Raw genomic sequence first — 13219 nt, forward strand, 5'->3', positions numbered from 1 at the left:
CCTGTGGAACATCTAACACATGAGAGAAAAGGACCCTCTATAACATCTAACACATGAGAGAAGAGACCCCCTATAACATCTAACACATGAGAGAAGAGACCCTGTGGAACATCTAACACATGAGAGAAAAGGACCCTCTATAACATCTAACACATGAGAGAAGAGACCCCCTATAACATCTAACACATGAGAGAAGAGACCCCCTATAACATCTAACACATGAGAGAAGAGACCCTGTGGAACATATACCGTGTATGAACCAGGACCTGAGACCTTCCAGGCCAAGGATGTTGACTAGACATGTGTGATTCGTTTTGTTACAAATCGAGATTCGGACAAAACTTTCAACATTCAGAGATTTGGATGTATCTGAATTTCCAATCATAATAATAACGAATTTCAACGAATCCTAAATAAATTATAACTAAGCGAATTATCCGAATTTGAATTTGAAAACGAATCCGAAAATGAATGTGAAATGGAAAAATGTGCAATAAATCCAGTTCGGTATTAAAGTGAAATAAGATGAAGATTTCTACTTTGGCTGCTCCCTGGATTCAAACAGAAAAAGAATAGAGCAGAATAAAAAGGAATAGAATAGTGTAGAAGAGATTAGAATTGAATACAATAGAATGAATATAAACAGTCTTCTGAAATTTGAATCTTTTGACTTGATTTGAAAATAATGAATATATAAAACAAATTCTGGAAACAAATCATTCTAACATAGCGAATATGACAAAATAAAATTATCAAATTAAGGAACGAGTCAGAAACAAATATTTCTGTTGTGCACATCTCTAATGTTGGGATGAGGGACAGATGTCCCGTGTCCTTCTCTCATACAGTCTTTTCTCTCCTGCGCTCTTACCGTGGTGTTGGGTCTCAGGAGAGGTCTATTCACCGCACAGCTGACCACTCTCTGACCCTCCAGAGTAGTGCATAGAACGGTCACTTTCTTGTTACGCTACAAGACATACAAAGTAAGGTTTAGACTCATCAACCATACACGAGATCTTCTCATAGAGGGCCCACCATTACCTCAACAAGAGACAAACGATACGACAAGCCAACGGGGAAGGGGATGAGCACACGGGTGTTGTACGAATCATCTTGTAAACTCTTCACAGAGACCGTCACATTGATGTCAGACAACGTCCCAACCACCAGCTGGGTGACCCTGTCCGAGGGAGATAAGACACCTGTCAGCAACGGGAGGACCAGTATTGGGGCAGACTGGACTGAGGGGGGTCTATCTTACCCAGAGAAGTTGATGGCCAGCCTCAGATCATCTTCGCACACCTCATCCCTGCCACAATTCTTCTGAAATGGGACCTGCGAAGAAATGGAAGCCTCTATCCGATGAGACACTGAGGACACCATCAGCTTACATAGTGAAAAGTATATACAGTAGGTGAACTCTTTCAGAGTTCTTAGTATTATCTTCTCTTTTTTGGGGTTGATATTTATCGTTTTCTCCAAGACATCATTTGTTTCATTACTATTGGATGTTTTCTGTGATTAGGTTGGGGGTACTGAGACCCAGAGATACCTCCTGCACTGCATCCTATCCCAGGACGTTCATTATCTGCTCCCGACCTAAGAAATTTCCTCCAGCTTGGTTGGGAATTGGTCATACTCTCAAAATGTAGTGTTCGAATGCAGCTGAAAATTTGAGTAGTGTGGCAATGGGTCGTCTACCTTGTTTTTTTTTTTGAAGAAGAAGAAGAATCTGGTTTTGGTTCCAAGACTATAATGAATGGTTTATAAACGAATATCTCACCTACATGAGTTTTCCGCTAGAATGCCAGGGAGCAGAGCCATCTTAATAGCATCATGGGCCCCCGGGCAAAGTAATGCACTGGGACCCCTACCAGCATGGCCCAAATTTACGCATCTACTCTCAAGAATTAAAGTATAAATAGTCAATAGAGTTAAACATATATTTATTAGCACTTTCAACAAAATCAATTGTATACAAGAAAACATGCCATAAATCAAAGACTAATTTAACTCAAAGAGCCCATTACAGGGGGGAGACAGAAGGGCAAAGTAGATGGTGGGGATCAGGAGGGCAAGATGCTGGGATCAGGGGGGCAAAGTGCAGGTTCCCAGGAAGCTGGCCATCCCAAGAAAGCTTAGTAAAAAGCATGACTATCCCAGCAGATCCGGGACAGTTGGCAAGTATAATGCAATGCAAGATTAGCATGGGGCCCCCCATGCCCCCGGGGCCCCCGGGCAGTACCCAAGGGTGCCCATGCATTAAAACAGCCCTGCCAGGGAGGCTGGATGATGAATGGTCAAAATGAACTATCAGTTCCCTCTTCTATTTAATTTTTGTTATATTTACAACAAAAGATATATCCCGAAACATGCCTAATTTTTAATTTATTAAAATGATAGAATACCAGACTTCATGATCAGAGGGAGCAGTTAAATAAATAAAAGGGATGGGAGGTCTCCACCACAACCAGTGTGAGAACCAGCCTTGAAATTTCGCCATCTCTTGGTCATTTACAGGTCATCTACAGGTCTCCGCTGTGCACACTTACCCTCATTAGTGGACTTTAAATTGTCTGACATGAAACATTATTCCAGCCTCCCCATCCCTGAGTGTAAGACAATGCACAATGGTGGGTGTACGCCCCTCATACCTCTTCAGCATAGCTGGTCCTCGTGTCTTCACTCAGCACAGGATTTCCCTGAAGAGAGTAACTGAGAGACACTCGGAGAGGAGTCAGAGAGTCCTCCACACACTCCTGAGACACAGAGAGGAGAGGGAACAAATAAGACGTGTTATGTGTGCACATCACTCATTTCCTGTCTAGACACCGATCTCCTATGATCTGAGAGTGAGGGTTTCCTGATCCTGAGACCCCACCTCCTTTAAGAGAAGAAACGAACTGCTGGCCATCAGTGTTATATTATGATACATTGTGGTGAGAAAAGATAAACTAGATATGGGAGGTCTCCACCACAAGGAAAGTATGAGAACATTCCCTACTGTATCTGGTGGTCAGGATTTCCTCGGTCACCTGGGCCAGTGAACCAGTTGGATGCACATGACCCATGTGATCCTGGTGGCTATCTCAGGTCAAGCAGAGTCTATTTAAGACTCGGATACTGGGTTTGATGCACTTTATGTGAGAAGCTAGGGTAGGGAAAGGTCCCCACACCTTTCAGGGACAGTACCAGCGATAGAGAAAGATTCCTGTGGAGTAGGGATAAAATTGGGACCACTTCTACCTTCTCAGGAAGCTTCTCCTTTGGGTCAGACCAGCCAGACCATGCCCCGCTTCTCATGGCAGACGCTGTCGGCATCCCTGAGTCTTAAGACTGCTGTCTCTCCGCTGCACAACTGTAAGTGGCACCGGATGGGTGAGCCTCCCTGCCAAGCCTGTTTGTATTGTTGACCACCTGCTGTCTCAATACATCGTTCTTTGCCAATCCAGACCCTGTGTGCTTACTGCCTACAACACCACTCTACCCAACATACCACCTGCATTAAGTGGGCAAGAATGACTCCAATCTGACATGAATATCTCCAAATTAGAAAACTCTGGAGGGCCAGAATCCTGAGTCACCTCTGCTGTCCAGAATGTAAAACTTCATATTGTTTTTACCACTCCGGGATTGTATGAATCTGGTTCAGTCTTGGTTAGCCCAAATCTATAGTTTAACAATGGCAGCAATAAGATTTTGGACCTGGATGAAGTTTGGATTCTGGACCTCCAGAGTCAGTGGGACCTTCATGGAGGCTCATTGTATTAAATCCTAACTCCACCCAAAACATTTTTTTAGCATTAGGTTATTAAGGTTTAGCATTTAGGGTACTAGTTCTGTGAGTTACCCCATGCGAGAGGTTTCCCCCTAGCTTCCTGTCCCTACAACACCCGTACAAGAAATCGGGATGTGGTTGTCACCAGGACAGGCAGACATAGACAGTTGGAGTTTTACACTCTGCAGGTGTTAGCTTGGTACTAACAGGTAGGAGGATGGTGTGCGGGGCACATTTCTGCCCCTGGCTAAGCTCTATGGACTGGCTCGTTGTCCTGGTGGCAGGTTGGCGGGAGAAGACAGCTCGGGTTACAGTGACTGCCGAGTCCAGCAGGAGAGTATAGTTAACCTGTGCCGAAATTCCACCTGGAGGAAAAAGAGACAATGTCAATGATGATGGTCAATATGCATCCATCCATCCATCCATACATCCATCCATTTATGACCTGTCTGAAGAAGTATCACAACTGACAACATTGAGAGGTCAAGCTAGAAACTGGGTCACCCCACACCCTCTCCAAAACACCTTCTTGTGAGGTATCACAACTGACCCCATAGAGGGGTATGGCCAAGAACTGGGTCAACCCACACCCTCTCCAAGAAACCTTCTTGTGAGGTATCACATAGAGGGGTCAGGCCAAGAGCTTGGTCATCCCACACCCTCTCCAAGACACCTTCTTGTGAGATATCACAACTAACCTCATAGAGGGGTCAGGCCAAGAACTGGGTCATCCCACACCCTCTCCAAGACACCTTCTTGTGAGGTATCACAACTAACCTCATAGAGGGGTCAGGCCAAGAACTGGGTCATCCCACACCCTCTCCAAGACACCTTCTTGTGAGGTATCACCACTAACCCCATAGAGGGGTCAGGCCAAGAACTGGGTCACCCCACAGCCTCTCCAAGAAACCTATTTGTAAGGTATCACAACTGACCCCATAGAGGGTGTGACAGACTCACCCGGGACAGAGGCTTTTGGAGGGGACTGAATGCTAGCCTCTTGCCTACCGACTATGGGCCCTGGCATTTGAGGGAGCTACAAGCATTTAGGAAGATATTCTGTTATGTATGCAAAAGGACATTATTAAGGAGGCCATGATAGTCTCTGCCAGCTTGGGACTCAGTGGACAGATGTATGTGAAAGGAAAGTTGATTAATGAGATCTAGAAAGCCCGGGTCTTTGACCCAATAGTTTATTGTCTCATTTTGTTGTGTACTCTTTGCTGGGTTGTTTGGGGTGTGGCTGTATTCCAATGTTCTATTGTGTCTGTCTGCCTTGGATATTATGGGATGTGTATGTAGATTAGCTGTGAGATTGGTGGGGGGCAGGTTTCTCCAACAGCTCTCACTGCTGATTGGACAGTCTACCCCGCCCGGAATGCAAAGGGGGAGGGGGGGTTGTCCAGAGTATTACCTGTGTACCTGTGTTTTCAATAAACAGTCCATGTTCAGCAACCAAAGGAGTATTGTCTTGTTTTTTGTTATCAGCGGTTGGAATATCTGATATCTATATTCAGACTGGGAGGAAGCGGTATATGACGAAAGCACTCAAGCGGAGTGTGGGACATTTCGTTACAGAGGGGTTAGGCCAAGAGCTTGGTCACCCCACACCCTCTCCATGACACCTAGTTGTGAGGTATCAAAACTAACCCCATAGAGGGGTCAGGCCAAGAACTGGGTCTTCCCACACCCTCTCCAAGACACCTTCTTGTGAGGTATCACAACTAACCCCATAGAGGGGCCAGGCCAAGAACTGGGTCACCCCACATCCTTTCCAAGACACCTTTTTATGAGATAACACAACTGACCCCATAGAGGGGTCAGGCCAAGAGCTTGGTCACCCCACATCCTCTCCATGACATCTTCTTGTGTAGTATCACAACTAACCCCATTAATGGTTCAGGCCAAGAACTGGGTCATCCCACACCCTCTTCAAGACACCTTCTTGTGAGCTATCACAACTAACCCCATAGAGGGGTCAGGCCAAGAACTGAGTCACCCCACATCCTTTTCAAGACACCTTTTTATGAGATATCACAACTGACCCCATAGAGTGGTCAGGCCAAGAGCTTGGTAACCCCACATCCTCTCCATGACATCTTCTTGTGACGTATCACAACTAACCCCATAGATGGTTCAGGCCAAGAACTGGGTCATCCCACACCCTCTCCAAGACACCTTCTTGTGAGGTATCACAACTAACCCCATAGAGGGTTCAGGGCAAGAACTGGGTCATCCCACACCCTCTCCAAGACACCTTCTTGTGAGGTATCACAACTAACCCCATAGAGGGTTCAGGCCAAGAACTGGGTCATCCCGCACTCTCTCCAAGACACCTTCTTGTGAGGTATCACAACTGACTATATATAGAGGGGTCAGGCCAAGAACTGGGTCACCCTACACCCTCTCCAAGACACCTTCTTAAGAACTGGCCACTTGAAAGCTATGATGGGCACCCAGACAGACTGGGAAGAGGCTCTGTCATGACCCATTGTCCCTGAACTCCAGGGGAACAGCAATGAGGGCTGGTTGCCATGCTGGTTTGTGGGGTCTGGGGCAATACTCTGGGCTGGGACATAAAGAGCCTTTGAAAAAGTGTTTAAAAGCTAAAATGATTTTTTTTGGACATTTCTTTTCTGCTAACCTGTACCAATATGAAAGGGCTGTATCTCCAGGGTGAGGAAACACATCACTACTCCGGGATTACAGTATCTACACATTGGCAGCCATGTTTGCCCATTATGTACTCTGTGATTTGGATTTACTGTTCTTCCTACCTCAGAGAAAGTTTATACAGTAGACAGTGCTTGGAAAAAACTATTAACAAAAAAACAGTATACTTTTTAAATATCCTGTAATTATTTTCATGCCACAAGTGTTCTAAGATGCTGACTAAACTGTCTGACCTACAGATCACCCCTAGAGGGTGCTCTAATATCTGCATCATGTTTCCCCCCTTCAATCCCCACCTATAACAGTAACACTTACCTTTGGCTTGGGTGCTCTTCATTACATGGGTGAAGCACAAGGTCACTGTTGTCGCAGCTTCCTTTCTTCCCGTGACTGAACAGTCATAGGAAGAAAGTGAAATTTTTTGAGGATTGAATGTCATGGACACGGATACACCAATCACCGGACGAGATCTACAAGGGGAGTCAGAAGGAGGAACTGATGACAATGTGTCAGGTGACAATATTACTGGAATGTGTGACATCACAAACATTTAGAGTGGATCTGAATGGAAACAGTGAAGATTTGCTGTATTATATTGGACATCTAGGAATATTATTATTACTCTGAAAATCCACCATTCTTTCCTGGAATTCCTCCTGAAAACTAGCAGTGCATCTCCTGTGCCTAGGCTCTCCTGTTCTATATCCTTATAGCAGTATATGTGCAGTGTGAGATCATCTAAGGCACTGCATCTTCTGACTGCTCCTCTTTCAAGATTTGGTGATGTCATTGCTGTACTGATCACTGTTCTCCTTGCTGGAGTAGAAGTTGTATCTGAAGACCTGCCATGCAAGGATCTCCCTGCTTCTGTTTCATCCATTCTGTGAATCTGTAGCACCTGATAAAGAAGAAAAAAGCTCCTGCGCACAAGGGGGTAGCTGAACAAGCGGTATTAGAACACAGGCCTTGGTGCCCTCAAGGATGGGGAATCCTAGCAGACAACGAGAAAAAAGAAAGAAAGGGCGCACCAGCCATGTGCATTATCCTTTAGATAAAATTTATTATAACTTATGATAAAAAGGAAATACTTACAAACAGAAGTACAAGATCCCAAGAGTATAAAACTTTTTTTTCTCGGAATCTGTAGCACCCCCTGACCTCCAGGGACATATTAAGGACCCCCAGAGACATATTTCACCCCGAGGCTGAGCCCATGGCAAATAACGGGAGATGTAAGACCTTTGGCACCAATAACTTTGACAAAAAGTTGTATTTATTTGGCGGCCATTGATACAGAGAGGAGAGAGGGTTTAGGGCATCAGATACCAAGAGCACAGTTGTGCACAGGCTCCACTCTCCACTCCCAGCTTTAAAGAATAAGAGGTTTTAAGCCGAGTCCAGGGTTTCTGTAACTGAGTAGGACTTTGGCTGGTGAGTAGAAGGCTCCATTCTCATTCTCCTTGGGGGTTATCAGTCCTGTGTAAGGCTCCAGCCTCTCATCCAGAATAACTCCTCTGGCAGAGATCCTTCTCCCTGGTTCTCCAGGTTTGATGTAGCTTCTTCCATTCAAGGCAGGACAGCTCCATAGTTAAAATAATAATAAAAAGCCACTGTGATGAATCAGCTCATGTCTAATGAAGAAATTTATAACATGTGATCAAAACGATTGGTCCATGGGACGGGCTACCTCCCATGTAGCAAAAATGCACTTGAAACAAAGAAAAAAAGGAGGGGAAGAGGGGAAAAGGAAGACCACCTCGGCCTGCGGCTCATCCCCAGATACCCCCTCATCAAAAGTAGCTCTGATCTCTTGGTCAAATTCCTCGACCAAGTACAAATGCCATACTAGATTGGCATATACTTGCACCTAGTTGTCTATACCTCCACAAACAAAAGATATCGCGGTTAATCTAAAAATCAATATGGTGTCCAACAAATAGATGCATGGGACTCCACAGTGGTAAAGTGATCCAAAGGGGATCAAAGAAATTGGAGAAATAATAATAAAAAGCCACTGTAATGAATCAGCTCGTGTCTAATGAAGAAATTTATAACACGTCATCAAAACGATTCGTCCATGGGACGGGCTACCTCCCATGTAGCAAAAATGCACTGGAAACAAAGAAAAAAAGGAGGGGAAGAGGGGAAAAGGAAGACCACCTTGGCCTCAAGAACGCTAACAAAAGGGAGAAGCTGCCACGTTATATGATCAATGAAAGAAGAAACTTTATTGAAAAAAGCATATGAACATGAGTAAAAGGAAGGAAAAAAAGGAACCCACATGTGTGGAGGTTGACCACACAGTTGGGATCCACTCCTCCGCGATATCAAAGATTTGTGCAAAACAATTGACAATTCATTCGTAGTCACTATTCTGGACTTCTAATTAACCACATCACTTATTAAGGTGGATTTTTTTTCTACTACTCAAGTTTGTAGGTGTACTCAACGGCCTTCATTCAGAGACTGGGGGGGGGGGTTGGTTTACCAGCGTTTTTGCTTTTAATATTCAATATTGTTTTATGTACACAGTCTAATCATTCTCAATTGTTTTTCACAAATCTTTGATATTGCGGAGGAGCGGATCCCACCTGTGTGGTCAACCTCCACACATGTGGGTTCCTTTTTTCCTTCCTTTTACTCATGTCCATATGCTTTTTTCAATAAAGTTTCTTTTTTCATTGATCATATAACGTGGCAGCTTCTCCTCTTTGTTAGCTTTCTTGAGGCCGAGGTGGTCTTCCTTTTCCCCTCTTCTCCTCCTTTTTTTCTTTGTTTCCAGGACAGCTCCATACCCTGTCCCAGGCCTCACAATTAAACATGTGTAGCCTTCTTTAGGCAGCAGGCCTGGGAGGATATCTACACTGACGGGCCTAAGCCTGAAGAGAAAGACCTTCTCCTCAAGGTTAATCCAAAAAATTATAACAGGTGCACTGGTGAGAAAGTCTTCTGACTCCTGTGTTTGTAGGCAGGTGCCATCTGCTGTCTCCACTGCAGGTGGCGCTCAACAGCAGCAGCAGCAATGCAGAGGGGGAGGAAGTCATGAAGAACATGGTTCCTCTATGGTTTCCTGAGTCACTGGGGCAACGATCCGATTAAATGCTGGATGGTCATGTGACTCTGGTGAACATCTCAGTTGTAGAAGAGTCTATTTAAGACCCTGGCTTCTGGCATTGGCATGCATTCTTGCGAGTAGACAGGTTAGGGACAGATCCCCCGTCTGCCAGGGAAAGTGTCTAGCGGTAGGGAGAGGTTCCTGATGAGTGGGAACAGGCTGGGGATACTCCTTCCTTCTGCAAAAGTCTCCCCTTTGGGTCTGGACCGACCAGGCCGCATTCCACTCCCTGAGACAGACACTGTCGGAGCATCTGAATGTTCCCTGGCGTGATGCCCTCCTGCTGGGTTGTCTATTCAGTTGAGCCTTTTTCTTCAATACAAGTTCTCCTTTCTACAACCGGACTCCGTTTCATCACTTCACGCACAACATTGCACCTACCCACAAGTTAACTAGTCATGGTAACTCTAAGGAACTCCCTAAGCTTGTCACCAGCTACTGGTGTGCAAAGGGAGGACAAGGGCTAATGTTCTGATCTTGGTGCATTGCACTGTTTACCTTTTTTCTTTTTTTTTTTTGAGCGAACTTTACTGAAATATCACAAAGAGACATGTCACTGAGTTCTGTTGGCCACAGTGCGATGTGGTGGATTCCATCATACCATTTCGTTTTCAGTGCAGTGGTGTGAACCGGCATGATAGGGGTCTAAGCCATGTAGGCCATGTATTGTGTTAGGACTATGTTGGACAAGGGTCCCAATATACCTGGTGTGAGGGATCCTAAGCATAATTCCTTCTTACTTTAATATAAGGACTCGGCCTTCACCCCCGATGGTGACGTCTGGAATTCCATCCCCCGTCATGTCCACATTCCCACTTAACGACCTCCCGAAAAACTTTATGCCGCTGCTGACCAGGCTTCCAGTGACCCTCTGTGGAAGGAAGACACAGAAAGAGAAATCAGGAATAGATGGGGGGCACAGGAAAGTAAAGCAACCTGCAAGGATGACATCCATTATAGATTTGATTTTGGCGAGGTAGAACTGGAAAACACATCGGAACCTTGTTAACGATGGTTTGCTGTGATGAAAAATGACAACATTTCCAAAGCAGCACTTGGATAAATAAACCTTCTTGGCCAAGTTTTTCTTCCCAGAGAGATATGGTTTCTGATCCTTGCCTATTTCAAAGCAGCGCTGATTTTTTTATTAAAATTTGACTAAGGTGAAATTACTCCAGAAAATTCTGCCAATGCATCATGCTACAATTTTTAGAATATAAAGGGTGAGAATTTACTCCAATCTAAACAAGGGTTTAATAAACCCAGCAAAAGGGAAACTAAACCATGTAGGACACCCAGCAGTATTGGCATCTACCATGTATAACACCCACCAACCAATGGCGTCCCTAGGGGGGGGGCCAGAGGGGGCCCTGACCCCCCCCCCCCAACATTATGCTGTGCCTCACCATGTGCCCCCCCTACAAAAAATCAATGTCTAAGAGGGAGAGCGTCCCCAGTCAGCTCCTGCAGGTGATTTCTCCCCCCTCCCTCTGCTTGCTGACACTGCATAATGCGAGCGCTCACACAGCCACGGCCACCCGATCTGCTCCTTCCCCTGCATCCTCATTGGCAGGGAGAAGAGCGAGTTGCAGGAAGGACTCCACCAGGCCTCTCAGTTACTGAAAAAACAGATTGATTTCTCCCGTCCTTAGGACAGGAGAACCAGCCTGTAAATTCCAAGAGATGCCAGACCAGCGCTGTCAATAGCAGGGGCAGGACAGCAAGAGGAGGCTGAGAAACCCCACAGTGGCAGAACACCAGGGCCCGGAGGCAAGACAACCTTTGCAACCCTGATAGTTCTCCCACTGCTTTGGATCCTTATATTTTCTTGGTATGCTGGTGACATATATCTCTTGTTTTCTGCCACCCTGGGGGACCCCAATACAGTAGGAAGGGAGCTCACTGCATGCATTTTATAGTTGCCCCCCTACTTTTGTCCCTGTCCCCCCATGTGCCCCCCCTAAATATGAAAGCTGGAGATGCCACTGCCACCACAGGGACAATAGTCCTGTCCCTTTAATGACAGGAACATGAGACCATGAGACCATGTAGAGCAAACAGCAAAGGGAACATTGGACTTGTAGAACACACAGCTACAGGCCATTTAGGACACATAGTTAAGTGCATTTAACCATATATGACTCCCAGTAGGTGGGACATGAGAGCAAACAACAAAAGGAACATTGGACCATGTAGGACAACCAAAAACAGGTGCATCAGGTTATGCTGAACACACAGTGACAAGAACGTTAGACCATGTAAAGTACCCAGAAAGAAGTCCATTAGGGCTGAAGAAGGATACTCAGCAGCATGGATCTGCTATGTATAACACCCAATGAAAGGGACATTAGACAATATAGGATGCCAGTGACAGGGAGACTAGACAATATAGGATTAGACAGTAAACATTATAGTGACAGAGACACCCAATGACAGCAACATTGGGTCATGGAGGACAGTGGTTCTCAGCCCTGCCCTCAAGTACCCTCAACAGGCCATATTTGCAGCATTTCCTTTATCTTGCACAGGTGCTTTAAATCTGTCAATGGCTTAGTATTTTGGACAGCTATTTTAATTCCCAAAACATGGCCTGTTGGGGGTACTTGAGGACAGGGCTGAGAACCACTGATGTAGGACACCCAAGGACAGCAACATTGGGTCATATAGGACACCCAGTGACAAGGACCTTCATTAGGTCATGTAGGACACCTAGTGACTGGGACATTAGATGATATAGGACACGCAGCAATATAGATACAGTATTGGGACATGTAGGACACACAGGGACATGAACATTAGATCACGTAGGATCCCCAGCAGTATGGACATTTATCATGTAAAACCCTCCCAATGACAGGGACATTAGACAAATAAGCATGCCAACATCAGGGACATTACCATTAGGCTTATGTAGATCACTTGGCAGCATGAGTATTGAACCATGCAGACCACCGGTATACAGGGACATCAGGTCTTGTAGGACACACAGTTACTGGGGCATTAGGCAATGTAGAAAAACCCAACAAGAGGGTCATTAGTTGATACAGGACATCCAGTGACAGGGACATTAGATTATGTAGGACACCCTTCCACAGGGACAGTAGGTCTTGTAGGACACCTATCAAGAGGGATAGTAGGTCACGTAGAACACTCAGTGACAGGTACATTTGATTATGTAGAACATCCAGCAAGAGGGACATTAGGTGATGTATGACAGCCAGAAACAGGGACATTAGCCCATGTAGCTTACCCAATAACAGGGACATTAGATTATGCGTGACTTTCAGTTAGATGGACATTAAGTGATGTACGACACCCAGAAACAGGGACAGTAGACTGCAGTGGTCATAAGATTTTACCTGTATATGTGATGTTCGGAAGCTCTTCTCCTGACCTGGGAAGATGTAGACGGCTCCCTGATAATTGTCCTCATACGGGGCACCAACAGCCAGGTCCGGCAGCTGATCTCCAGTCAGGTCAGGTAGAACGGAGATGGCAGAGCCGAATTGTCCCACAGTTTGGCTGGGGTCACCATGAAGGGTTTCTGGGCAAGAGATAGTTTGAGGACTCCTGACCTGAATCCAGAGATATTGTTGTTAGATAGGAAAACTATCAGACAGAACAGGAGCACTCAGCATCTGCAAAGCCAGGAA

The 13219-nt window shown here is 45.5% G+C and overlaps 1 protein-coding gene across 1 annotated transcript in view; it reads right to left on the reverse strand.

Moving 5' to 3' along the window:
• LOC141148137 (integrin alpha-M-like) overlaps window positions 1–13219 on the reverse strand; it is a 102712-nt gene that overhangs the window by 18999 nt on the left and 70494 nt on the right. The window contains exons 14-21 of the mRNA XM_073635321.1: window positions 12926–13141; window positions 10307–10437; window positions 6767–6921; window positions 3986–4143; window positions 2655–2759; window positions 1262–1335; window positions 1042–1180; window positions 872–967 (exon numbers count right to left, since the gene is read on the reverse strand). Coding sequence (XP_073491422.1) covers window positions 872–967; window positions 1042–1180; window positions 1262–1335; window positions 2655–2759; window positions 3986–4143; window positions 6767–6921; window positions 10307–10437; window positions 12926–13141 — 1074 coding nt within the window. The remainder of the gene's footprint in view (window positions 1–871; window positions 968–1041; window positions 1181–1261; window positions 1336–2654; window positions 2760–3985; window positions 4144–6766; window positions 6922–10306; window positions 10438–12925; window positions 13142–13219) is intronic.

This window comes from Aquarana catesbeiana, linkage group LG06 (genome assembly GCF_042186555.1).
Source record: "Aquarana catesbeiana isolate 2022-GZ linkage group LG06, ASM4218655v1, whole genome shotgun sequence".
In the NCBI taxonomy this organism is placed as follows: Eukaryota; Metazoa; Chordata; class Amphibia; order Anura; family Ranidae; genus Aquarana; species Aquarana catesbeiana.